At 49.9% G+C, this 27,390-nt stretch overlaps 1 protein-coding gene across 2 annotated transcripts in view; it reads left to right on the top strand.

Moving 5' to 3' along the window:
- The window catches only part of DPYSL5 (dihydropyrimidinase like 5), a 93,992-nt gene extending 67,778 nt beyond the window's left edge, over positions 1 to 26,214 (top strand). For both annotated transcript variants that reach the window (XM_066378699.1, XM_066378700.1), the window contains 10 exons: positions 1,285 to 1,464; positions 2,120 to 2,188; positions 3,821 to 3,865; positions 5,678 to 5,753; positions 6,807 to 6,963; positions 12,220 to 12,361; positions 13,719 to 13,861; positions 15,685 to 15,892; positions 20,218 to 20,386; positions 23,219 to 26,214. In XM_066378699.1, coding sequence (XP_066234796.1) covers positions 1,285 to 1,464; positions 2,120 to 2,188; positions 3,821 to 3,865; positions 5,678 to 5,753; positions 6,807 to 6,963; positions 12,220 to 12,361; positions 13,719 to 13,861; positions 15,685 to 15,892; positions 20,218 to 20,386; positions 23,219 to 23,304 — 1,275 coding nt within the window. In that variant the 3' untranslated portion in view covers positions 23,305 to 26,214. The remainder of the gene's footprint in view (positions 1 to 1,284; positions 1,465 to 2,119; positions 2,189 to 3,820; positions 3,866 to 5,677; positions 5,754 to 6,806; positions 6,964 to 12,219; positions 12,362 to 13,718; positions 13,862 to 15,684; positions 15,893 to 20,217; positions 20,387 to 23,218) is intronic.
- Positions 26,215 to 27,390: the final 1,176 nt, after the last annotated feature.

Below are 27,390 nucleotides of genomic sequence, written 5' to 3'. Positions count from 1 at the left end.
TCCATTTTAGACACCATCCTGGATGGGCGACCTCTACACCCAAGGCTTTCTCTATTCCCTCTCCCAGTGTTGTCCCAGAACAGAGGGCCCAGTCAAAGTCTCAGCAACAGTGACGCCAGGCCCGCCATGCTTGCAGGTTGTGGGAACTTTCATGCATCTGGAATTTTAAATTCATTTTTTCTAATAATTAAATTTTTTTCCCTAATTATAGATTTTTAAATTAGAAAAGAAAAAAGAACCATAATCTGGTCACCCCAATACAATCAATATTTGTGCTTTTTAATTTATATTATTATTATTATTATTATTATTATTATTATTATTATTCCTTCTTTTCCAAGTGAGAGGAGGGGAGATAGAGAGACAGACTCCAGCATGTGCCCTGACTGGGATCCATCCAGCAACTCCCGTCTGGGGCCAATGCACTTGAACCAACTGAGCCGTGGCTGTGGGAGGGGAAAAGGGAAAGAGAGAGAGAAAGAAGGGGGATAGAGAAGCAGATGGTCGCTTCTCCTGTGTGCCCTGACTGGGAATCCAACCCGGGACTTCCACATGCTGGGCTGACACTCTACCACTGAACCAACTGGCCAGGGCTCACAATCAATATTTATTATTTAGCTTATTTTCTTCCAATCTTTATTTCATATGTGCTTTTTTCATAGTAACTCATTTGTTGAAAGGTGAGCATTTTCTATTTGACTGCATGGTCTTCATGACCACCATTGCATTGGCCACCTAAGACTTTGTCAAACAGATGAACCTCAATTTACTTTCTTCTCGTCACACCAGTGTTGCTTCCCTTGTGTCCTACTATAAATAATGCTGGACAAATCTCCTTATTCACATAGCTTTGTTCCTAAATTAGATTTTACCCAGGGTTAGATTTTCCTCTGAATTTTTGGCATTACTGTGCCTTTTTTGTAACACCACTTCCATTTGGGGGGAATAGGTCATAGGAATAAAATTTGTTAGTGCATTTACCAGTAAGCTGATTTGAGTCAGAAACACAGGACGAGCTTTTGTGGTAGGAGAAACACGCCTAGAATATAACAGTACAGTTCCTATATTTGTGTCATGCTTGGGGAAAAGTTTAAAAGTACATCTTCATTCACTTGCTCACAATGGCCCGGGAGGTGGGAGGGAAGGGAGTTGCTGTGACGTTGTGGGAGGTCATATGGTGACTCCCCAACTGAGCCACATCCCCTCCAGCCGGGCCAGCAACCACCAGTCAACCTCTCAAACAGCCGTTCTCATGTGGCACTGCCTTTGCGTTTTACTCTTCAGGTGAAAGCAGAAATGGAGACCCTGGTGAGAGAGAAGGGTGTCAACTCGTTTCAGATGTTCATGACCTACAAGGACTTGTATATGCTTCGGGACAGTGAGCTGTACCAAGTGTTGCACGCCTGCAAAGACATCGGGGCGATAGCCCGAGTCCATGCTGAGAATGGGGAGCTCGTGGCCGAGGCAAGGCTGTAGAGAGTGTGGGGGAAGGGAGGGGGGCAGGGCGCCGATAGAGGCAGTTCTCAGGCTGATTCCTGACCTCTCGTTTCTATCCCACACGTTCAAACAAAACAAGTTGTAAGAGAGATATGAACACCCCAGATGAAAAATCTTTGTCAGAAATTTCCAGCTTTTCTGCTGTCTGTAAAAAACAAATCTCCTTTTATAGTCCAGAAGGGTTTCTAAGTCTTACGTGATGTCTTAATTCTAATGCTGTATTTAAATTCCATTGTAGCAAAGGAATTTGGAACAGCTCTAAGAAAATATTTTAATGAGATTGCCAGCATGGAAATTCCGACATTCAGGTCAATAAAGAGTTCTTGTCTTTGGTATCCCAGGCCTGCTCTCTGGTTATGGAACTATATTTCAAACAGGATGTTTTCTAAATCTTTTTTTAAATTGAGATATTTTCCATTATTATGGAGTGAGACTTGGGAGAGCCTCCCTGAAAGGGAGTCCTGTACTTACTCTGCCCTCTTCAGAGGGTGAGTGTTACAGGTCTGAGAGGAGAGCAAGCCCTGGGTTGGGCTGTGTCCAGCATATTTTACTGTCCCTTGGGTTCAGTATTTTTTGGTATCTGTATGATTCTCTCAATTTTATTTTTTTTGCTACTATTCAGGGTGCTAAGGAGGCTCTAGATTTGGGTATCACAGGCCCAGAAGGAATTGAGATCAGTCGACCAGAAGAGGTGAGGAAGACTCCTGTGTGTCCTTTGTCAACTTTTTTCCTGACACTCACAAACTCTTTAGGACAGAAGAGATACCAAAAAATGTATAAGTTGTATTGTATCACTTTCTCTGTGGATGAAGCTCCCAAGCGGAGGCTTCTCGGGGAACCCTTCCTCCAGGCTGAGGCCGACTTGACCTCCTTTGACTCTGATTGCGAGGGTCCGAGGGAGACGGTGAGCACACCAGGGGTCGCTTTACCCAAAATTGAATCAGGATTTAAAAGAGAGGCTGAAATGGTGTGTTTAAGCAGATGTTCGAAGAAATTTCAGACTATAAGCCAGTGACTCAGTGTTTGAGGGATGAGATCCCTTTGAGTATCTGAGGAAAACTGTGGCCTCTTCCCACCGAAACAAGAGGCCCATGTTCTTTCCCCCTTGTTACCTTATTACTCACTGAGATGCTAATTGAGAGCCCTGCTCTCTCTCTGCCTCTGGTTCCACGCTTGTATAGTTTTGCAGGACGTCAATATAAATCCCCCAGGGTCCCCCTGATAAAGAATTCTGCTCTAGAGAGAGCACATTAGACAAATAATGCCTTCTTGCCCTATGACCCTGCTCAGGCGTCCCTGGCCATTTGTGAGGGGAAAGCTATTTCCATTTCTTCAAAGCCTTAAGGACAGAGTGGTGGTTGGATATCCACGAGGGACTGACGGGGAGGCCTTGAAGGATGAGGAACTGAAGACAGAGTGGGATAGTATTTCCATCAGATAGGAACCAAGTCGGCCCACGGTGGGTGAGTGTGGAGGTGGGGCCCTGCCTTACTCCCCCACCACCACTACGGGCCTGCCCCTGTCAGAGTCCTTCAATAGAGCTCCTGTTTTGACACCTAAGAATTGGTCCAGAAAGATGCACCAGATTCAGCAAAGTAAACACCGTGCCTTGAGAACTGGGATGGGTGGGGGTGAGCACAGGAGTGGCCTTTGTTGAGTTATCTGAGCAGAAGGGCAAAGCTTTGACTGTAGTGGTAGCAATAGCAAAAATTGCCATCGTCCTCATCTGTTGGTTAAAGGGGAGGGTCCTGGGTCTGCGCCAGGGGTGATTTTACTCCCCAGAAGACATCTGGCAATATCTAAGAGATATTTTTGATTATCTCAAGTGAGGGGTGGGATGCTCCTGGCATCTAGTACGATCTAAGATCCCATCGTCCCCAGACAGCTCCCTACCACAAGGAGTTATCTGACCCAAAATGTCAATAATACTGAGGTTCAGAAACTATGATCTGGGCTCATTTCCAGCTTGAAATCAATCAGTATTGCTCCTCTGCTACAATGCAGAGGAGGCTGTGGAGAGAATACACTAGAAAACAGGGAGTGATATAACTCCAGGTTTTCATTTGCTTTTGTTTTGTGGCCTTTTAATCAAGCCCCAAGTGACATCCAGCAAGGTGTGCCTGGTATGCCAAGTCCTAGGGTTCTCACAGGGTGAGCAGACACAGTTGGAGCTTGGTGCTAAGCCAGCCTGGGGGTGCAGTTAGCCCCTCTGGCTGTGTCAGACAGTCCGGCACGCTTGCTATGAGGTGGACCTCGGGCATATGTGGGCTTGCTTGGGGAAGATGGTGAAGCTTGTTTCCCTCCTGCCCTTTCTTTCTAACAGCTGGAAGCTGAAGCCACTCACCGAGTTATCACCATTGCAAACAGGGTAAGTAGACCCCTCTTCCCCAGCTTGCCCTAAGTCCATTCACAAATTTCAGATCAGAAACCAACCTGTACAGTGGAGTCCCATTCTGCTCTGGGTGCCAGCGTCATGCCTGGCTCATAAGACCCCACCACTGCTGAATGAATGCTGTTACTCCCACAGACCTGGCTGGGGCCCCCTGGCCAGCCCCTCTCCATTCCACCCCACTGAGCCTGGCTTCATTACTCACATGGGAAAGGCTCCAGGGAGGCAGTGTGAGGTTGGACACCATAGACCCTCGCTGCCCCTGGGATGTGCTGCTGGTAAAGGAATAGGTAGACACTTTGCTTAGAGAACCACAATCTAAATCTGCCTCTGGGCCATTCATAACCTTTTCTGGGTGTGGTTCAGGGCAAAGCCCTCTCAGGGTTGGGGCATTGACTCACATGGTGGTGGGACCCACCAAGAGATACAGGGCCTTTATTAAATACAAGCTTTCAATCATATGCAAGTCACTCAACCACCCTGATATACTATTTTATTCCCTAAAATTAGAATTATAATTTCACTCACTTCTACCAGGTGCTTTTGAGAATCAAAGGAGTCAGGGAAGGAGAAGCACTTTCTAAACAGCAGAGCACCGTATGAAGGCCACTTCCTTTTCTAACATCATTGGTTTGGTTTGTTCAGAGAATCTAAGTGACCTCCTCTCGAGCACCAGTGTTCTAAGTGCGGCCGCTGGACCAGCAGCCGCAGCATTGCTCGTTAGAGATAGGAACATGGAAGTGCAAATCCTGGGGCCCATGGAGACCCACTGAATCAGAAACTGGGGCGATGCCCAGCCATCTGTGCTTTAACAAGCCCGCTGATGATTCCAGGGGCGCTAATGCTTGAGACCCTCTCCTCAGAGAAGACCCTGGCTACCAGGAAGGGTATAAGCTCGAGGGTGTGCTGTCAGGAATAATACCAGGGGAAGACCGAGCAATGGAAGCCCAGCCGATCTCAGAATTAGCAAACTTGTGCCAAGTAATCAAACATCGGGCCAGCTCCTAAACTCTGTCCTAATTTGATAAGCAAGGAAGGCATCAGAATTACCTTTGGGAAAACACAGCCTCCCATTAGCAGCTTATAAGTCTGGGGGCAGGCTAAAGACATTATTTTTCTGTCATAACAATCATGTTATCAATTACTTCCTGATGGAAAGTTACCCCAGAATAAGGAAAGATCTGAATAACCAAAGGGCAAGCTCCTTGTTTTTTAGCTCCAACATGTTTTTTAGCTCCAACATATGCCTAGAGACGTTAAGCCAAGGATCATGGTCACAGCTCCTTAGAAGAAAAGCTAAATCAACATTACCATCCAGGTGTCTACTGTAGATTGGTCCTGTCTGGCATAGACTCTGAACTCTGTGTACTGATAAAGCAGCCCTCAGAGGGCAGGCATTGTAATTTTAAATATGGAGTATAATCTACAACTGTCTCTAAGTCATCACATTCCTGAACATGAAATTAAAATCGTCCTAAAATGTTTTAGGTTATACATAGCCTTTTGTCGTTGGTGAAAAAGGTGAGGCTCAGCTCGACATCTCGCCCCACGTTCCCCTGTTGGGTGCAGGTGGCGGGCGCTGCTTGCCTCTCCTTGCTGCATGCACTTCCCCTGCAGCTTGTGTTCCGGTTGCCAGTCCTGCACCCATAGCGTGAGACTGCACCCTGAGGGTGGGGCTGAGCAGATAGCCGGAGGGGCCAGGGCCAGGCCTGATCTGGCCGGGGTGATGCAGGTGCTTGTTAGGTTTATGGGGTTGATGCTGTCTCTTTCCCACCATGTTTTCATGTTTAGACTCACTGTCCAATCTACTTGGTCAATGTGTCCAGCATCTCGGCCGGTGATGTCATTGCTACTGCTAAGATGCAAGGTGAGTCCCTGAGCTGGGTGGACAGGCACTTGTAGTGGGACCACCAGCTCCGTGCTCTGCGGCCCCGGCTCCTGAGGCCTGGCCCTGCGCCAGCCCTTCCTCCACTCCACCTGTCTTCCCCAGTAGCACCCTGCTCTAGCCTAGGTTTGGCCCGTTAGGATCAGACTGTTCCTCTGTACATTTATATGTATAACAGCTTTCTAGAAGTGTCTATCACTTCTGAGTCTGGTGAAAATTTTCAAGTTTTCAGTTGACTCATTAATTGGTATCTTTTTGGCCTCTTGGGATTTACTAGTGGTTGCTTTGGTAACTAACATGAAATCCTGGACCAGTTCCAATGGACATTTCCGGGGATGTCTGGGACATCCCTAGAGGAATAACAGCTTGTGGGCCCAACTTCCCTTACAGCCACCTGCAGTGCTATGTGCGAGCCCCGGGCACTGTTGTGACTCCTGTTGCTGAGCACCTGGCAGCTCCTGAAGGCTTTGTACTTACTTATAGTGCCAGCCTGGCTCAGGGTGCCATGAGGTCCTGGAAGCAGGAGAAACAAAGTCATGGTCATAAACCTGGGGATGTAAATCAGGAGTAAGGGCTTCTAGCCTTTCCACCGTTCTGTCCCCTGACAGTCCCACCTCCGTCTCCCTGCCCTCCAGCCCCTGCTACGGATCCCGCCCCAGCGATTCTCCCAAGAGCCCTCATACCTCCTGTGTGTCCAGAAAACGGTCCAGACTGCCCTTTGTGTGGTGTTCACAGCCCTACTCCCTCCCGCCAGCACCCTGCCGCACCGTACTCCAACCAAACTCTGCTTGAAGCGCCATTGGTGCTGCCCTGCCTCGGTAGCTTTGCCCTCTGCCCCCCTTGCCTGGAGTCAGCGTGGGGATAGGAGGCACTCAGACCTTGAACCCAGCTGTCTCTCAGACACTTGAGGAAGCTTAAGCATGTCCCTTTCTCTCTCTGACTTCACCTCCATCACCTGTCATAAAAAGCCCAGACCAATGATCTCTCAGGTTCAATGGCTTCCTAGTTATGGCTTGACCCTTCTCCTTCTTCCAGGGAAGGTTGTGCTGGCCGAGACCACCACTGCGCATGCCACGCTGACAGGCTTACACTACTACCATCAGGACTGGTCCCATGCGGCCGCCTACATCACAGTGCCTCCCCTGAGACTAGACACCAACACCTCAACCTACCTCATGAGCCTGCTGGCCAAGTAAGACACTTCAGCAGGACCATCGTGGCCCCAGTAACTCATGTGTCACCAACTCAGTGCATGCCATTCCAGGAGTTTGTAGATCCTTCAGGTGATGTCGTTGAGGCCCCAAATCTGACCTACTTTGATTTCATCATGCCCACAGGGTGACTTTGCTTTGTTACCTTCTTCAGAGCCTATCAGTTAACTGCCATCCATTGGGCCCCATGACCACTTGACTTGGAGTGAGAGCTTCTGAGGTGTAAGAGTAAAGGCATCTATAAAACTGTGAAAGTGGTCATTCAGAATTTCAGAGGACATTGGTATCTTACACTTCAGACTGCTGGTCGCTAGAGGATGTGGCCTCTGACTTAAGCAAGAATATATGTGGTCCTCTCTGTCTCTTCTTTTCCTTTACCTCTCCCTCTTCTCGGGGTTTCACATGTGATTTTCTCTCCTCTTTTCTCCCTTCTTTCACCTTTTCCCTTTCTCTTCTGCACTTCTCCCTCAATCCCCTCATACTCTCTCTCCAGACCTCCTTTCATCCAGCTTCTCTTTTTTCTAACACTGCTTTTGCCCAGTTGATGCTAATCTAAAGGAAATGGCTTAATAAACTGTCTGAATTTAGTGGGACACAAACGTGAAAAGATTTTGTTTTGTCCCAATAACTGCTCACAACTTCTTACTTTGCTCTGGTGACATTCTGGGTAGAGGCCATTGCTTTCTCCCTTTTGGTTATTAAAAGTCAGTCTCTTCCCCTCCCTAACCCCAGCCCAGGAATGGAGTTGGGGGGAAGATTAGGAGTAAATGGGGTGGTGATTTGTCTCCACACCCACACTCACATCTGTACTCCTGCATTGCTGCACTTCAGGCTAAAAGTAACTGGCCTTTGGGACGCTCCTTGTGCATGGTGCATGCCCAGTGTGGGCTCTCTTGTGCTGCCCCACATAATCCCCCAATATAGGAGATGGATTCCACCTTGGCCTCTTCTACCTGCACCTTTCCAGCTTCTAGAACTAGCAGTGTCCCTGTGAACAAGGACCCTGGCATGGCAGGGTCTGGGCCTCAGAGGAAGCTCACACAGCTTTGATACTCCCTTGGCGGGGGGTGGGGGGAGGCTGTCACCACACCACAGATCTCGCCTGGGGGCTCAGCGGCAGGTCCACCCATTCAACCTCCCAGGCACATGCACACTACTGTTACCTCTGTGCTCCACAGAGAACCGCTTGAAAATGTGCCCTCCTTGACTTCAGGGTAGACTGGTGGGGGAGAGGGTTGGGAAGTGCCACTCTCCCCATGGAAAGAAGAGGAGAAAGACTACAGGACTTACTATTCCACCGACACCTCAGTCTCCCTCCTTGTCTTCTGCTTTTATAGGCTTGGGCATGGGGTGGGGACACATGTCTTCTAGGCTGATGGTGGGGGTAGTTGAGAGAAGTGACCAACTGCAACTGAAAGTGTCTGTCTTTAGATAATGGAGCACTTATCTTATAGTGTCCTGCAACAACTAGAAAATTCCCACTCAGCATCCTGCTGTGTTAACAACCTAAGGAAGAGAATGGAGTGTGGTGCTTTCCAAACACGACCGGTGTGCAGTCAGTAGGGTCCCAGGATGGAGGTGGCCCCTGGAGATGGAGGTGACACAGTGGCTGTCCCATAATTTTGTTGTGATACCAAACAGCAGAAGCTCTTAAACAGATTTAAATAAATTGAGAGAATAAGAAAGGATGAAGGGAGAAATAAATGCTAGATTAGCTATGACTTTTAAAAATGCTTTTTGGCCTGACCTGTGGTGGCACAGAGGATAAAGCCTCAACCTGGAAATGCTGAGGTTGCCGGTTCAAACCCCTGGGCTTGCCTGGTCGAGGCACATATGGGAGTTGATGCTTCCTGCTCCTCCCACCTTGTGTCTCCCTTCTCTCTCTCTCTCTCAAATTAATTAATTAATTAAAAATGCTTTTTGTTAGGGCCCTGGCCGGTTGGCTCAGCGGTAGAGCGTCGGCCTAGCGTGCGGAGGACCCGGGTTCGATTCCCGGCCAGGGCACACAGGAGAAGCGCCCATTTGCTTCTCCACCCCTCCGCCGCGCTTTCCTCTCTGTCTCTCTCTTCCCCTCCCGCAGCCAAAGGCTCCATTGGAGCAAAGATGGCCCGGGCGCTGGGGATGGCTCTGTGGCCTCTGCCTCAGGCGCTAGAGTGGCTCTGGTCACAACATGGCGACGCCCAGGATGGGCAGAGCATCGCCCCCTGGTGGGCAGAGCATCGCCCCTGGTGGGCGTGCCGGGTGGATCCCGGTCGGGCGCATGCGGGAGTCTGTCTGACTGTCTCTCCCTGTTTCCAGCTTCAGAAAAATGAAGAAAAAAAAAAAAAAATGCTTTTTGTTAGGAAAAATCATTATTATCAACACAACAAAAACAACCCTCAAGAACAATCTATGCTTGCCACAAAGTTATTGAAAGAGTAAAAAGGTAGTAAATGCTCCCACCCACCCAGATTACAGTGCCCAAACCCACACCGATGCAGAGGAAAAGAGAATTAATTGAATAAGTTAAGTTTTATACCTAGCCTGTTTTTTCAAATTTATTTAAATCATTGAAATTCTATTCATTTGAATAATATTGCAATTTCATGTGAGCTATTATGAGACTAGTTGGAATCCCTTTTCTAATCAGTGCATATGATGAATATATGCAATTTTATAGAATTTGGAGCATAGTTTTAACGTTTTAGTTATTTATAGAGACTTATGATTACTGTAATTTTGTTTTTGTTGATGATAATTGATATTACACAAAACACTTGGTAGAAAGCACCGACACCAAGTACATTCCTGTAAGAAAATATGAGCTATGCCCTGGCTGGGTGGCTCAGTGGATAGAGCATCAACCTGGTGTGCCAGAGGTTGTTGGTTCGACCCCCAGTCAGGGCACATAGGAGAGGCAATCAATGAGTGCACAAGTAATGAAACTGCTAAGTGGATCAAGTTGATGCTTCTCTATCTCCCTCCCCCCACCTATCAATGGAAAAATTAAAGAAAAACATATATATGTATATATATGAGCTGCTTCTTAATTTTTAGTATATGATTTCTTAGGATAGATCAAGGTAAAATATACAATCTCTAAATGTAATGATTTGTCCTTTATTTAAAATCTGACTTTAAAAGAGATCAGATTCTTTTTTTCATTTGAACATATAAAATTTTGCTTAACAAAGCTGGTTATGTTTTAAACTTGAAAGAGAAGGGATCGGTATTTCATACTCCCAGATTCAGGGCAGCACTGGGAGACCTCAGAAGCCCTTCTGGAAAGTGATCACACACACTCATACCAGCCCAGGGGCACCCTAAAAGAAAGACGGGTGCTCAGTAAGACTTGTCTGGTAAAGAATGAGAGCTGAGCTAGTTGCTCATGGAGTCACTGACCCTCAGCCCATGACACCTATGGGCACCTCTTCTGATGTGAGCCCGGCCCCAGTGTCTGGAGGGCCCCCAAGGAGAAAGTGAAATCCTGAAGATTCCGCTCAGCTCTGATGGCTTCCTGCAGGCCCAGGGAGCCCTCAAGGACCCTTGAGAAAACCCTCTGCTCAGTGAAAGAGTCCTTCCTGCAGGCTCCGAGAAGGCCCAGAGCAATGTCTTTGGCCTGGGGAAGTACCAGCCCATGCCTCAGAAAGACCTAAGTCATCTCACTGTGGATTTGGCCACAGATATCAGTTATTTGGCAAGAGCTGTGATGATGAGCCCTGCCAGGCCCCCAGTGGAGAAAGCCCTCTATCCAGCCTGACCTGGAACACCTGACAGCCTGAAGAATATGCCTCTTCAAGCCTGACCTGTGGTGGTGCAGTGGATAGAGCATTGACCTGGAATGCTGAGGTCGTGGGTTCAAAACCCTGGGCTTGCCCGGTCAAGGCACATACAAGAAGCAACTACTACAATTTAGTGCTTCCTGCTCTTCTCCCCACCCCCTTTCTCTCTCTCTTAAAATAATATATATATATATATATATATATATATATATATATATATATATGCCTCTTTACCATGGGAAATAATACCTTCTGCTCCCAGATTCCCCCCCTTTTTAAATATTTTATTTTTTAAAGATTTGATTTATTCATTTGAGAGAGGAGAGAGAGAGAGAGAGAGAGAGAGAGAAGGGAGACACAAGGGGGAGGAGCAGGAAGCATCAACTCCCATATATGCCTTGACTGGGCAAGCCCAGGGTTCTGAACCGGCGACCTCAGTGTTCCAGGTTGAGGCTTCATCCACTGCGCCACCACAGGTCAGGCCCAGATTCCCCTTATTAAGGTTATCTTAGGTGGCCTGCCCATAAGTAATATTAAACTCTAAGGTCCCCAGTGTGTGTGCCAGCAGTTGTCCCCTCTCCTACATGACCCCATCATGCTCCATTCAGGCCCATCCCTGGGTGTGTTCTCCTGAGGTTCTCCTGGCCTCAGGTGACAGGAATTCTCTCTCCCTTGCCCCTCACCATTTCTGAGGCCAACAGAGATCTCTGGACACGGGCCAGCTGTCTGCTTCCCTCATTAGGCAGGATTGGCCACCATGCGCACTCTCACCGTCACGGCCTCGAGTTCTTAGCTAGCTCAAGAGCCCGGCCATGCCTTAGCCACCTGCCACCTTGCATGGAGGCAACCTCAGTAACTGTCTGAGGATAATGGTCATGGAGGCGGCGACAATGAACCAGTTGACTTGCATGCCATTGCTGGCTGATTAAGGCAAATTTTTCTTCTGTCTTGTCCCTCCTTTTCCCTTCTGGGCCATTAGAGCCTTCATATCCATGGAAAGCTATGGCTTTAAGTTATTTGCAGAGCTTAACATTGAACCTATGTGTTTTACCAAGCACATGCTGTTGCCAGCAGGGACTGGTTAGGGTTGAGGAAGGGGAGGAGAGGGAGTTCGCTTATGGTTCTGAGGTAGTGAAACCACCTCCACCCTCAACTTCAGCTAAATCTTAAGTTCAGTTTTTCTCTACCCACTATCTTAACTCTCAAAAGCCAACATCCCAAAGACTTTGCATGTCTCCTGTGACACTGACAGTCTGTGCCACATTCAGTACCTATTTCTATTCTGCAGATGAGTAAAACTGAGGTTGTCACAGTTTTAGTCACTCGTCATGAGTCAGATAGCTACTAAATAGCAGAGTCAAGACTGAAGTTGGCTTTGCCTGGTTCTTAAGCAAAGACTTTTTCCCTGTACCTTTCACCACCCTCTGGGACCCTGGCCTTCTTCCCTTTACTGGTCACATCCTTTTCTCTACCCAGTGATACTCTGAACATTGTGGCATCAGATCACCGGCCTTTCACCACAAAGCAGAAAGCTATGGGCAAGGAGGACTTCACCAAGATCCCGCACGGAGTGAGCGGCGTGCAGGACCGCATGAGCGTGGTCTGGGAGAGAGGAGTGGTACGTTCTGGGAGCCCCTCCCCACGCAGGTTCAAGTAAGAGTCTCGCCCTCAGGAGGGCTAGGTCAACCAAAGCTGGTTTCACTCAAAAACAGAATCAAAAAAATCTTTTTTCCTCATCAGAACGGTCATGAGGCCTAAAATAAAAATTTTGAAAATGTAGAAAAGTATTAGAAAAAAATTTTTCCATAATTCCAAACTGAGAAATTAAAGTTCATAACTTAGTATGTGTCTTCCTAGTTCTATGATGTACATTATTTTAATAACTGGGTTCATCCCTTTTTTTTCCATATGACATATCTTGAGTGTCTTCATATATCAGTAAAAATTAATTAAAAACATCTTTTTTAATGGCTAAATAATATTTTCTCTAATGGAAATACCATACTTCATTTAATCCTTTCCCAGTGTTTGGAACTTTCAGCTGTTTCAAGTTTTGGCATTAAACCTGATGTTGCAGAGAATCTCTGTGTTCCTGAGCATGTGCCAACATTTCCAACTATTTCCTGAGGACAGATTCTAGAAGTGGATTTCTGGGCCAAAGAATAGAAACATTTTAAGGCCCTTGATATATCAATTACTTTTCAATAAAGGTAGGGACTGGGACTCTATTAGAATCAAGTTCTGCCCCTGAAGAATAAGTATTGTTGGTCTTAACCTATCTATGCAACATAGAGTATGAGCCCAGGGAGGTTTGACATCCTCAAGACTAAGCCACCAGCTCAGGAAGGACCCATGAGCTGGCTCAGGAGTCCTCTTTGGAGAAAGTCCAAGGTGCTGTCATGGGTGGGTGGGTGGGGCCATAAGGTGCTTTTCTAGAAGACTGAGTTGTCTCTATGGATGAGAGAAACTCCTGAGCCATCCACAGTAGGCACATGTGCAGACTTTTTTTTTTTTTTATTCATTTTTAGAGAGGAGAGAGAGAGGGAGGGAGAAAGACAGAGAGAGAGAGAAGGGGGGAGGAGCTGGAAGCATCAACTCCCATATGTGCCTTGACAAGGCAAGCCCAGGGTTTCGAACCGGCGACCTCAGCATTTCCAGGTCGACGCTTTATCCACTGCGCCACCACAGGTCAGGCCACATGTGCAGACTTGATTTTACAACCAGGAGCTAGATTTACACCAGGTAGGCGGCCTTTTGGAACAAAGGTCCACTCACAATTGTTGCTGGATGAAGGAGAATGAAGTCAGCAAGTGCCTGGAATCAAGCCACGCAGGTGGGCTCCTCTGAAATGGTGCCCATGGTATTGTCCACCTCGGCACCACTGTCTTGACCAACTAAAAGGCCACAGACCAGAGCCAAGGATGACTAGGGGTTGGAAGCACACATGGGCCTATTTGACTTGACACTTCTTTCAGGTTGGAGGAAAGATGGATGAGAACCGTTTTGTGGCCGTCACCAGTTCCAATGCAGCAAAGATTCTCAACCTGTATCCTCGCAAGGGCCGCATCATCCCGGGAGCCGATGCTGACGTGGTGGTGTGGGACCCGGAAGCCACAAAGTAAAACCTGCTGCTGCTCTCCCAGGCTAGGGGACATGGGATTTTAAGGAACTTGTATTACAGAACTCCAAAAGCATATCAGCTTTGCACTGTTTCTAGCATAGAGAAGTAGGGCCCTGAGGTGTGTTCACTCTAACACATAGCGGAGGGCTTCCCATAGTCCGAGCTCTGGGAACCCAACAGTGACAGCTCCGCCTGCACAACACTTGACAGCTGCTTCACAGCAGTGATCCCATTTGATTTGGCTCAGCCCTGAGAAGCGCTCAAGCCGGGAGTTTTAGTTCCCTTTTATTATTGAAGAAACTTAGACCAGACATTGGAGGGACGCCCCACATCACACAGCTGGTAAGTGGCTGAACTGGACCCGCGGCCCAGCCCTCAGTGCCAGGCTCTTCCATCCTCTGCTTCTCTTGCTGAGAGTGTGGTTCCGGGAGCACACGGCGCTGGACACCCACAGCGCTAATGACCACAAAGTGAATAAGTGAAGAGTGTCAGGAGTGATCATGCCACAGGATGTAGAGCATCATTGTTACTCGGAGATTTGAGCAGGGGAGATGGGAATCATTTTTTTAATATTACATTTTATTCAGTCAACAAATACAGGGATGGGCAAAAGTAGAATAATAACAAATAATACCATAATTAGTAAATAAATAATAATACAAGAATATACCATATTTTCTGTACTCACATCTGTAAACTTACTTTTGCCCTCCACACCAGCCTTTAAGAATCACTCCTTCCTTCTGAGCGTCTCCCCTTCCCTCTGAGAGTCACCCCTTCTCTCTGAGCGTCTCCCCTCTGATCATCTCCCCTTCCCTCTGAGCTTCACCCCTTCCCTCTGAGCATCTCCCCTTCCCTCTGAGCTTCACCCCTTCCCTCTGAGCAGCTCCCCTTCCCTCTGAGCTTCACCCCTTCCCTCTGAGCATCTCCCCTTCCCTCTGAGCATCACCCCTTCCCTCTGAGCATCTCCCCTTCCCTCTGAGAGTCTCCCCTTCCCTCTGAGCAGCTCCCCTTCCCTCTGAGCTTCACCCCTTCCCTCTGAGCAGCTCCCCTTCCCTCTGAGCTTCACCCCTTCCCTCTGAGCATCTCCCCTTCCCTCTGAGCATCACCCCTTCCCTCTGAGCATCTCCCCTTCCCTCTGAGCAGCTCCCCTTCCCTCTGAGCTTCACCCCTTCCCTCTGAGCAGCTTCCCTTCCCTCTGAGCATCACCCCTTCCCTCTGAGCAGCTTCCCTTCCCTCTGAGCATCACCCCTTCCCTCTGAGCATCTCCCCTTCCCTCTGAGCAGCTCCCCTTCCCTCTGAGCAGCTTCCCTTCCCTCTGAGCATCACCCCTTCCCTCTGAGCAGCTTCCCTTCCCTCTGAGCATCACCCCTTCCCTCTGAGCAGCTCCCCTTCTCTCTGAGCATCTCCCCTTCCCTCTGAGCATCTCCCCTTCCCTCTGAGCAGCTCCCCTTCCCTCTGAGCGTCTCCCCTTCCCTCTGAGTATCTCCCCTTCCCTCTGAGCAGCTTCCCTTCCCTCTGAGCAGCTCCTCTTCTCTCTGAGCATCTCCCCTTCCCTCTGAGCAGCTTCCCTTCCCTCTGAGCAGCTTCCCTTCCCTCTGAGCAGCTCCCCTTCCCTCTGAGCATCACCCCTTCCCTCTGAGCAGCTTCCCTTCCCTCTGAGCATCACCCCTTCCCTCTGAGCAGCTCCTCTTCTCTCTGAGCATCTCCCCTTCCCTCTGAGCGTCTCCCCTTCCTTCTGAGCATCTTCTGTTACCATTGAGCTGTGGTATCTTTATCTCTTCTCAGAGCTTTTCCTCCCACCACTCTCTCCCCACCAGGACCATCTCAGCCAGCACCCAGGTGCAGGGAGGAGACTTCAACCTGTACGAGAACATGCGCTGCCATGGCGTGCCGCTGGTCACCATCAGCCGGGGGCGGGTCGTGTATGAGAACGGTGTCTTCATGTGCGCTGAGGGCACTGGCAAATTCTGCCCCCTGAGATCCTTCCCAGACACTGTCTACAAGAAACTGGTCCAGAGAGAAAAGGTAAGGTGAGGGAGAGGAAGATGTGTGGGAAGAGGTTGAAGACCGTGTTAGGGGCATCTCATGTGATGGTTTTAAATCTCAAAGATGTTCTTACTCTATTTTCCCACTGAAGCCTATTGCCTGGAGTGGTCACTTTGGAAACAAGAAATAGTAGAAAAGAAGCACCTATAACAAAGTAAAATGTGTTAGGAAGGGTCCCCAATTCCCCTGGAGCTGAGGGAATACTACAAGCTGCTCAGCACTGTCCCGACATCCGATCTGGGAGGATTCTTACTATCCATCAGGGCAAGGGATCCCTGTCTTGGCTGGAACTGCTCTTCCTCTGACATCTTCCCCTTCCCCAGTAGGCTGTGTGGGCTTTGCTGAGTCTGGTTCCCTCAAAAACTTAAATGGTCAGACCAGGTCTGGAATAGTTCATATTTCAAAGTTCACACCCAGTTCTCGGACTCCATAAAGAACCTTGGGTGTATTCTGTCCTCTAGGTAGACACATTCACTCAAGAGAAGGCTAGTTGCCCTGGCCGGTTGGCTCAGCGGTAGAGCGTCGGCCTAGCGTGCGGAGGACCCGGGTTCGATTCCCGGCCAGGGCACACAGGAGAAGCGCCCATTTGCTTCTCCACCCCTCCGCCGCGCTTTCCTCTCTGTCTCTCTCTTCCCCTCCCGCAGCCAAGGCTCCATTGGAGCAAAGATGGCCCGGGCGCTGGGGATAGCTCTGTGGCCTCTGCCTCAGGCGCTAGAGTGGCTCTGGTCGCAACATGGCGACGCCCAGGATGGGCAGAGCATCGCCCCCTGGTGGGCAGAGCCTCGCCCCTGGTGGGCGTGCCGGGTGGATCCCGGTCGGGCGCATGCGGAAGTCTGTCTGACTGTCTCTCCCTGTTTCCAGCTTCAGAAAAATGAAAAAAAAAAAAAAAGAGAGAAGGCTAGTTACTCCCTCATTGGGGATTGCTGTCCAACCTGACCTCTGAGAGCTACCCTAGACAACCTGGCCTGAATCCTCCCTGACAGCTCCAGGTGCTGGGACCTGCAGCCCCGGCTTCTGGTTGGAGGTCCCAAGTCCTCAGAAAAGAACAAACCTGACAAACCGACAGCTGAAAGCATCCTGCTCTTTCCCCTCCCCTTCCTCTGGCCTAAGGCAATATTACTGTGGCTTCAAACTGCTCCTGCCTAGGTATTTCCAGATGCTGTCTAACAGGGTGGGTGTTCTTAGATCATAAGTGAGGGCCTAGGAGTCCCAGCCCTCACTGGTGTAACCATTCTTTCCTGCCCAGGCTCTGGGGTGCCACTGGTGTAATTATGGTACACTTAAGAGATAGCAGTCCTGCCTAACCAGGTGGTGGCACTGTGGATAGAGCGTTGGACTGGGATGCAGAGGACCCAGGTTCAAAATCCTGAGGTTGCCAGCTTGAGTGTGGACTCACCAGCTTGAGGGTGGGGTCACTGGCTTGAGCGTGGGATCATAGACATGACCCCAAGGTCGCTGGCTTGAGCAAGGGTTCACTCGCTCTGCTGTAGCCCCCCAGTTAAGGCACATATGAGAACGCAATCAATGAACAACTAAGGAGCTGCAACGAAGAATTGATGCTTTTCATCTCTCTCTTCCTGTCTGCCTGTCCCGATCTGTCCCTCTCTCTGACTCTTGTCAAAAAAAAAAAAAAAGAGAGAGAGATAAGTTCTTTTAAAAATATATTTAAGGCCCTGGCCGGTTGGCTCAGCGGTAGAGCGTCGGCCTAGCGTGCGGAGGACCTGGGTTCGATTCCCGGCCAGGGCACACAGGAGAAGCGCCCATTTGCTTCTCCACCCCTCCGCCACACTTTCCTCTCTGTCTCTCTCTTCCCCTCCCGCAGCCAAGGCTCCATTGGAGCAAAGATGGCCCGGGCGCTGGGGATGGCTCTGTGGCCTCTGCCCCAGGCGCTAGAGTGGCTCTGGTCGCAATATGGCGACGCCCAGGATGGGCAGAGCATCGCCCCCTGGTGGGCAGAGCATCTGCCCCATGGTGGGCGTGCCGGGTGGATCCCGGTCGGGCGCATGCGGGAGTCCGTCTGACTGTCTCTCCCCGTTTCCAGCTTCAGAAAAATGAAAAAAAAAATATATATATATATATATATTTAAAATTTTTCTCACCTAGCTTCTCTCGTGTCCTATTTGTTTGTACCTTTTGCCCAATACCTCCCAGTCCTCTCTACACAGCAGGTGTTACTCTGTCCTCTGGAGGTAGTAGCAGTGAAGGTTTCTGGGTGAATTAGGGAAACTCCGCAGTCTCGCCTTAGCCGCTTTACTACCCAGGGAGGGAGGCCCAGTAAAATAGTTTGTGTGCTTTAGCAAGAGGCTCTTAGTAGCAGCTCAGGGAGTACAGTTTCTGGGCCCCTTCCAGGTGATCTGTCCACCCCCACCCGAGACCACATTGTGATCACTCTCCCAGATCCGCATCAGCTTCCAGCCTCAGGTTCCGTGCTCTCCACTCCTGACCAGCTCCGACTTCCAATAGGGGACCAGGGATGTAAAGGACCTTAGCTAAAAATAGACTCAGCTGCTATATCACTGAACTCTGGAAATCTGCTTAATAATATCTAAGGAATAGGCCTTTTAAGAGCTGTCTCTGGCTTGGTACACTTGCCATCAAGTGGTCCCGTGACCTTCCTTCACCCAAACTTTTTTATGATCTTAGTTCTCTAGTCCTTTATGCAAAAGTCAAGCTCCTTTAGTCAGTTCCCTTGGCCTTGCTGGTTTGTGCCACCCTTGTTCCCTCCTCCTGGAACCACCCAAAGGCTTTCAGGAGAAGCTTCTTCAGACCTTGCCCTCCCGTTTTCTGAACACTCTCCGCGCCTGCTGGCCTGTGGACCCCAGCCCTGGGATGACCCAGAACCGGAAGGAAGAAAGCTTCCATTGGGTGGGATGGTGGGCAGGTTGGCCTTCACGCTCTTTCAAGGTCCCATAACCGGGGCTTCATTTCACCCTGAGCCTGGTCCTCAGTGGAGCCCCTCTGCCACGGGCTCCTTCACAAGAACCACAACTTTATTTCATAAACTGGTCCTGCTCTCCTGTGCCGACAGCGAGTGTGCGCTGGGGCAGGGAAATGCTAGAGTCAGATAATGCTGGTTTCCATTGCCCATCTTTGATTACCAGAAAGCATTTTAAATGATCAGTCAAACAGGGTGTCCTGAGTTTGAAAAGGCACAAGGGGGAAACATGGGCGTGTCTGTGACCGCTGAGTTCTTGATTCATAGGCTTGGGGAACTTGAGGTGCTGCCATTGCTTGGTTCCCTCCACTCCTGATTAAGTAAGGGTACCTAAGACTGATATTTGAAAAACAATTATCTGCCTGGCCTGTGCTGGTGCAGTGGATAAAGCACTGACCTGGAACACTGAGGTCGCCAGTTCGAAACCCTGGGCTTGCCTGGTCAGGGCACATGGGAGTTGATGCTTCCTGCTCCTCCCACCTTCTCTCTCGGTCTTTCCCTTCTCTAAAATGAGTAAATGGCCTTACCCATGATGGTGCAGTAGATGGGGCGTTGATTTGGAATGCTGATGTCGCCAGTTTGAGACCCCCGGCTTGCCTGGTCAAGGCACATGTGAGAAGCAACTTTGAGTTGCTTATTGCTCCTCTCCCCTGCCTTTCTCTTTCCCTCTCTCTCTCTTAAAAAAATAATTAAAATAAAATGAATAAATAAAAAGAAAAACAGTCATCTAAAGCATAAAAGTAAACAGGTCATATTAACACCTGGTACTCACTAGGATTCACCCAGGGCCTCTGCTTATAAGTAACAAAACAGGGACTGGAACCTAGGCATCTGTTTGCAGAATATAGGCTCTTAATTCTATGGCCTTTTTTGTTGTTGTTGTTTTTGTGGGTTTTTTTCTATGGCCTTTGTGAGTACAAAATTAACTAGCTCTGCTACCTGAAGACTCTCATCTACAAATTGACTGTATTTAGCCGCTGTCCCCACAAAGTTGTCAGATCACAGTAAAAGGCGTGGCCTGTTGGTAGCTGGGCAAGTAAAGGGAATGACATTGCTCCATGTGAGGGGTGCCCTGTAAGATAGAATATCCTGGAAGTCTACCTGCTACCTTGGGAAGGATTCCACCAATATTAAGGGGGAGCCAGTGGGCATCTCCTTTATATATGCACACATGCATTATTTAGGAACTACAAAAAAAGAATTCTCCACCCCTTGTACTCAAGGTATTGATAGGTTTTGACACAGTAATTTGGGTCCTGAGCAAAATGGCAGGCTCTGGAGTCCTGTCAGCCATCAAGGAGGCTCTGGCGGTGGTGGTGTCTGGGCTCTGATGGTGTCTTTTCCCCTTTCCTCTTCCACCTTTCACTAGACCTTAAAGGTTAAGGGAGTGGACCGCACTCCCTACCTGGGGGATGTGGCTGTCGTTGTACATCCTGGGAAAAAAGAGATGGGAACGCCGCTCGCAGACACTCCTACCCGACCCGTTACCCGGCACGGGGGCATGAGGGACCTTCATGAATCCAGCTTCAGCCTCTCGGGTAAGAGCAAGGACCACTTGGACCAGTGGTTCTCAACCTGTGGGTCATGACCCCAGCGGGGGTCGGACGACCAAAACACAGAGGTCACCTAAAGCCATCGGAAAATACATATTTATTATACATTTTTAAATAAAATATGTATTTCCGATGGCTTTAGGCGACCCCTGTGTTTTGGTCGTTCTACCCCCACCGGGGTCACGACCCACAGGTTGAAAATCGCTGACTTGGACCAACGCCTGCATCTCCACCAGAGTGGGGTGGTGGGAGGAGGACCGAAGGACCAGGAGGCCCAGCCAGGCAGGGGATTTATGCTGCTTCCCCCTCATCTTCGTCCTTTCTCCCCTGTTGCTTGTCCAGTAATAAGTGCTAAGTTCAAATATCAGGGGGCTGGAGGGCTCTCCTGGTCCCTGGACACCACCCTAACAGGCCATAGACTGCAGTAGAATCTCCGCATGTTTTCTGTTTTTGGCCCTTTGACCAAACAGGGCTGTGCCCACAGGTGGCACCCCAGAGAAGAACCAGAATCAGGAAGGTTAATCCTCTCTGCCACATGGGACTGTTCCTCCATTCTCCTTGCTTTCCCCACCCCCACTTTTCTCCAGCCTCTCTGAAAGACCTGGTGTTTCCCTTATTCTCCCTCCCCTACTTTGTCCCCATTTTGCCTCTCCGCCTTTTTTTTGCTAGGGATTGGATTATAGGCAATACAATATATAATACATGGAGCTGTGTCTGCTCAGGAAAATGATTAACAACTCGTATCCCAGGTGTTCAGCAGTAAAGTGGGGGTAAGAAGGTCACTACCACCTAAATGGCAACCTTCAGTGGAGAAGGAGCAGAGAGAGGCTGTACGATGCTGGTTCTGCAGGCAGCTCTGCTGAAAACTGACAGCACTGGAAAGGGGCGGGGCGGGGGCGGGGGGGGGCGGGCCCTCCCTCCCCCTCCCTCCCGCTCCCTCCCCCTCCCTCCCCTTCCCTCCCCCTCCTCCTCCCTCCCCCTCCCAGAACAGTCTTCTGGCCTTGCCTGAAGTGCAGACCTAGCACAGGTCTGCCAAGTGCTGTGCTGGACCCAAAACAGCGAAACAAGACCCTTCCTCACAGAGCGTGGCGTTACTGCAGGACATGAGACCTGCGCACTTACCCTCCTAACGTGAGGCACAGAGCTAAACCACAGGGAAGGCAACGGAGCATGGCTGCCCTCGGAGCGTCCTCTGTGCCCAGCCATGGCTGGGGCAGCTCGGGACAGAAGTCACGTGATTCCTATTGGAGAATTTGATAGTTTATGGAGAGAAGCCCTCTCACCACTCCCTTTCCTCTTATTACCGAGGTAACTGCTCCAATCCTGAGGGCCACTGCGGCTCCCACCAGCAACAGGACATGAGTGCAAGGAGTCAGAAAAGGATCCCATGGTGTGGTGTCCGTGGGCACTCGGCCTTGCCAATCTAAGAAGTGTGGATTCCCCTGGCTCCCAGGCATGGCCCCCAGAACCCTGCGGCCACCGGGCGTTGGCTTCTTCAGCTTCCTTCCAAGTCTCGGGGCAGAGCCAAGACTGGACAGAACTCTCAGACTCGGCCAGCATTAAGCAGCCTCCCACCGTCCCTCTGTCCCAAACCTTGTTTGTTCTAGATGGGACAGGCTGAAGACTGTGCCACTGCACTCCCTGGGCTACCAGGCCTCCTTTCCTAACGAAGTCTTGGGACTTCAAGTCATTGCGACCTTGGGGCAAAAGTTCTTTGACTTTTCATAAACAGTGGAGCCCCTTTCCCTTCTTTCTCTCATACTCACTAAGGCATATGGACAAAGTCCCACTTACTAATAGGCCAATCTAGGGGGTCCTCAGGCTATGACAGTCTCGACATATGACGTTTGAGTTTGACGCTCCCATAAAAACTTCAGTGTTTCAGCTTACACTGTTAGCATTGTACTTAGGACTATGTGGGCAAACTAGTTTGGTTGTGTGCCGCGGAAGAATATGCAGTAACCCCATATGGGTGAGGGAATTGGCACACCCCCTCATGCTGACCTGTGCTATTTTGATTTTTTAAAATTGTGTGTGTGTGTGACAGAGACAGAAAGAGAGAGGGACAGATACAGTTAGACAGGAAGGGAAAGAGATGAGAAGCATCAGTTCTTCCTTGTGGCACCTTATTCTAATATGTGCCGGGGGGGGGGCTACAATAGAGCTAGTGACCCCTTGTTCAAGCCAGTCACCGTGGACTTCAAGCCAATGACCTTTGGGCTCAAGCCACGCTCAAGCCAGAGACCCCGCAGACCCCACGCTGAAGCTGGATGAGCCTGTGTTCAAGCTGGCGACCTTGGGGTTTCAAACCTGAATCCTCCGCATCCCAGTCCAACACTCTATCCACTGCGCCACCACCTGGTCAGGCTTACCTATGCCATTTTGGAGTGTTAAAAGTGCAAGTGTTCCGTTTGTGTTAGGCTAGGGTGTGTTTCAACTTACACTAAAATTTGGGTTACATCACTGTCATAAGAACGGAACTGTGTTGTAATCTGAGGGCCCCCTATACAGAGTCTGAGTTCCCGTCAAGAGACTGCATGGGAACAGTGAAAGTGGCATAGTAGGGCAATTAATCATGGTGGTTCTGAATCAGGAAAACCTGGGTTCAAATCCAGACCCTGCTACTTACTGTATAATATTGGGCAAGTACTGAACTTCCCTGAGCCTGTTTGCTTATCTGTGTAATGGGATGGAGTTGTCATGAGATTGAAGGAAATCACACACATGGAGGGCCGAACGGCCTCTTCCAGTAGCGGTGGCCCTGCTTTCGTGACCCAGCGAGAGCAGCCCAGCTCACCCTCTGCTTCCTTCCTGCAGGTTCTCAGATCGACGACCATGTTCCAAAGCGAGCCTCGGCTCGGATCCTCGCACCCCCTGGAGGCAGGTCAAGTGGCATTTGGTAAAGGCACTGACCGGGCCCCCCCCAAGTGAGGATGCACCGCTGCCATCAGCCCACACACCCTCCAGCCGCAGCTGCAGGGACAGGAGAGGCTGGGCTGGGCAGCTTACCACCTAAGGGGCCACAGGACCTGGGAGCCCTCCCCATGTCTGACACGTGATTCACTGTGCTTCGAGCCGACCCTACCAGGCACTTTGAGATGTGTTCCTCCTGCTGCAGTCCTTTCCTGCCCTGGCCTCATGGGGTCCAGGAAGCCCACACTATGCACAGAGCCCAACGCATAGAACCCGGCCCAGCCCCTCCTCTCAGACCTGCCTCCACGTGCTGGCTTCGGGCAAGCCCAGACTTTAGTGCCCTGCCCCTGGCTGACCGGCCAGTTGTCCAGAGCACTTTAGCAGATGTATTTTAAAAGGACTCCCTTCCCCACCCCCTTAGGCCCTGTGGTCACCTTTCTCAAGTTAGACAGGTGTTAGCTGCCCAGCCATGTCCAAACTATCCCGTTTTCCCTGCCTCAGCTCTGGCCCCGCGTGGATATGGTTGGGGCACTCTGGGTGTGGGTGTGGTTGGGACACTGCGCCCTTTGCCAGCTTCTTCCTCTTCCCACCCCGCCCTCTGGGAGTCACGCCCAGAGGGCTAGCTGCGCAGGGACGCAAAGCTGGTGCCAGGTGCGTGTACATGATTTTGTTTTGCACGTTTGGTTTGCGCAGTGGTTTGGTTTGACTTGTTTGTGCATCCTGTGAAAACGGTGCTTTGTGTCACTAGCATAGCATAGAAACAGGAATAGTTGTGGACCTTAGGAGATGCTGCACTCGACACCAACCGGACAGCCTTGGGCACTGGTCAGGGGTGCTAGACTTACAGGCCCTTCTTCTCCCTACATGGAGTCTTCCAGGCTGCCACAGCCCTGTCCCAGGCCCTCTTCCCTTCCCTTACCCTCCTGCTCTAGTTCCCTACATCCTGAGAGGGTGCGCAGGATGCTGGCCCTGGAGACCTTTGGGGAGCAAGGCGGCCTTTTCCCTGTGGCTGGCCCTCATTACTTCCAGCAATAACAGCCCGAAACACCCAGCTTCCTGTCAACTCCCCCTGCTGGACAGAGGCCTGGTTGCTCCTCCTGTGTGATTGGCAAGACACCTGATGCCTGCTAAGAGAGGGGGAGCGGAACTAGGGGGAGAGGGCTAGCTAGGTCCCAGGGAAGGAGATCAGGCCAGCAGGACTTGACTGTAGAGCCCATCTTGCTGCACAGGGGCTCTTGTCTCCTGTGGTCAGCCCCATGTGCTCACCTGCTCTGGCCTCCATCTCCTCCCACATTCAGTTGGGCCCTCCCTGCCTCTGAACCTCCAGGCGGTTTCCATAGGAACACTAGAGCCTGGGTGACCTCCATCCACCTTGAGTGAACTGGGAAGTGACCCAGCTGCCTGCTCTTGTCAAGCCTTGTCTTCCGTTGAGGACGAGATTTCATGTTGCACATTCAGTATGAGTGCCCCAGACTGCACGTGGCTCCTTGGTCTTGGGCTACGGTCATACCCTATACATTTCTTTAATGTTCTTCATGTTTTCAAAGCACTTCCACATACAGGCTCTCAATTGCTTCTCACAATACAGCATGCATTATTCTCCCCATTTCAAAGATGAAGCCTAGAAAGTGTAGGTGTTCTGTCCCAAGAAGTGCCCATGACTACCCTTAAGAGCTTGGCTGTCTACCCGAGTTATGAAAAGGAAGAGTGGAGTGATGTTCCTTGTTGATCCCACTGAGAGTTTAACCAGTTAGAAGATTTACTCCCCCGGTAGGCATTTTGCTTTGTTTTGCACAAGTAGGTAGATTTTTGTCATAAACTAATGCATATTCACTGTTGGGGCCCAAACTAGTTACAGGTTGGGGTTTGCCCTATGGTTTGAGCTGCCTCCACATCCTCTCTTGTCCCTTTCATGCTCATCTTCCTCACTTAGGGGCCGAAATGACAGAGACTGACCCACCCAGGGAGCAGAGGCAACAAAGGCACTCATGGAGGGTGACAGCCATGGGGACGAGACTAGGGATCTGGGATTGGGAAACCTTGACACTGACCGCTTGGTACAGTGCACATCATCTTTATCTCTTTAGCCCTTGCTGGGTCATGGGCCTTAGGCAGATGCCAAAGAGCCAAGCAGTGATGGTGGCCCGTGGGCAGAGTGTCCCTGCTTGGGCCAGGAAAGCTTTACCTCTCTGAGTGCCTCCGCCTGAGAGCTGTGTGGCCTGGGGGCCTGGAGACCACACCCTGGAGCGGTTCACAGTAGGCCCTCCATGTCATCACCCCCCCCATCCTTAAATAGACCCCACCCTTGCCCAGGAGGTTCAAGAAACCAAATAGATGGCCAGCCCCCACCACCCGCTCCTCGCCTCTGTGCAGGGCTCCAGCCTGCACCATCACCAACCCCGCTGGCTCCTGCTTGGATTGAAAAGGGTCTCTTGTTGCCCTGAATGCAGCTCTCAAACTGGTCTTGTACTTGCTGAATAAATACTGTTGTTCTTGCCTTAGCTGCTCTCTAGGTTTGTGGGGTTAAGTTACAGAAAATTGTGCTACTGTGTGTGTGTGTGCGCGCGCGTGTGTGTAGTGCTAGGAGTCCACAGTAAATCTCTGTCAAGCCAATGCCGTGATGAGGGCTTTTCCAGTACTGACCCAGAAATCACAGAACCCACGCAGAAACCCAAACCCTCTCCAGCTGTTCAGGCGGCAAGCTCAGCTTGGGGTCGGGATGGAGCCTCCAGCACTCAAGTGACTTCCTCACTCCTCTGTAAAAGTCATGGTGCTAAGATTGTGTCAGCCCCAAAACAACTCATGGTCCTGTGCTTTGGCCACCCATATGAGGCAAAAACAAAACAGCTCGACACATTGTGTTCTGGTGCAGGTTTGTATTAAACTGTAGCTACTTCTCACTTGGTCTCAGTTGTGTTTCTTCAAAGAAGGGGTTTGGCAGATGACCTCTTCTGAGTACTGGGTAAAGCTCAAGTTGCTAAGAAGACTCAACTTTGGTTCCCACTTATGTTGGCAGGTGGCAGCTCACCGGGGGGCCTGAGCTGGGTGTGCAGATAGAAAATGTTGAGAGATGAGAACTTTGGTGGCTTAACAGCTAGCAGTCAGCTCTGTCTCCTGGTGGCAATAATACTAAGGTTTGTAGTACCAGATTTCCCAGGACAAGGTTGCTGAGTAGCAGAATTATTAGATATAAAAGGAGGAAAAACAACCTTCCCCTACCTCCCTTTTGTTACCTATTTTGTTGGCTACCATTTCGGAAACCCTCTTCGAAGCATGGAACCCTTAGCTGCTGGAACTAGGGCCTCATAAAAATCACATGACAAAGGCTGTCCCAAGGCCAGTGTGTCTGAAGGGTCTTCGGGCTGTTCTCCGGCTCCCCAGAGCCTCCCTTTTGGATTGGCCAACTATACCCACACACCCGATCCACCGGCACCAAGATTCCTCTGCCTCCTCTCCAGATCTCAGCCAGATGTTTGGAGAAATGATCTGCTCAGACAATTTCACATTAAAGAGTGCTTGAAATTGTTGCTTCCAGTACTAGGAAGTCACTTGATATTTCTTAGCCCCCAAAGACAATACCCTAATGAGGGGATTTTAGATGGCATAGGGAAATGGTTGGCAGCTGGGGAACTTTCTCAGCTCTCACCAAATAAGCAACTCCTGCAAATCAGGCAGGCTATGACCAAAGGAATACCTGAGCACTGCAGTTAGGGCAGAGGACTTGGTTGTAATAAAATGAACTGTGTGCACAAGCGCTGATGGGGATTCTGAGCCAGATGGCAACACCATCACCTGGTTTGCAGATGCTGAGTTCCTAGGATGGTACTGGGCCAAAGTGTGTTACCCTGTCTTTCCATAACATGGGAGCACACTAGAATGTGATTAACTGCCCAAAATCCATTGTGTTTGGATGAAAAAATGACATGACCACACATTTGGCAGGCCATGTGCATGGTCTCAGGCAGTTTAGAGAGAAAAAAAAGATACCGAGGAAGACACCGGGTGCCTTTGTATGCATGTAGTCGTGGAGAAATAAAAGTCCACAGACTAAAAATAAGGCCTGATCAATTATAAGA

This window comes from Saccopteryx leptura, chromosome 3 (assembly GCF_036850995.1).
Source record: "Saccopteryx leptura isolate mSacLep1 chromosome 3, mSacLep1_pri_phased_curated, whole genome shotgun sequence".
In the NCBI taxonomy this organism is placed as follows: Eukaryota; Metazoa; Chordata; class Mammalia; order Chiroptera; family Emballonuridae; genus Saccopteryx; species Saccopteryx leptura.
This window is presented reverse-complemented; position numbering and strand designations above follow the sequence as displayed.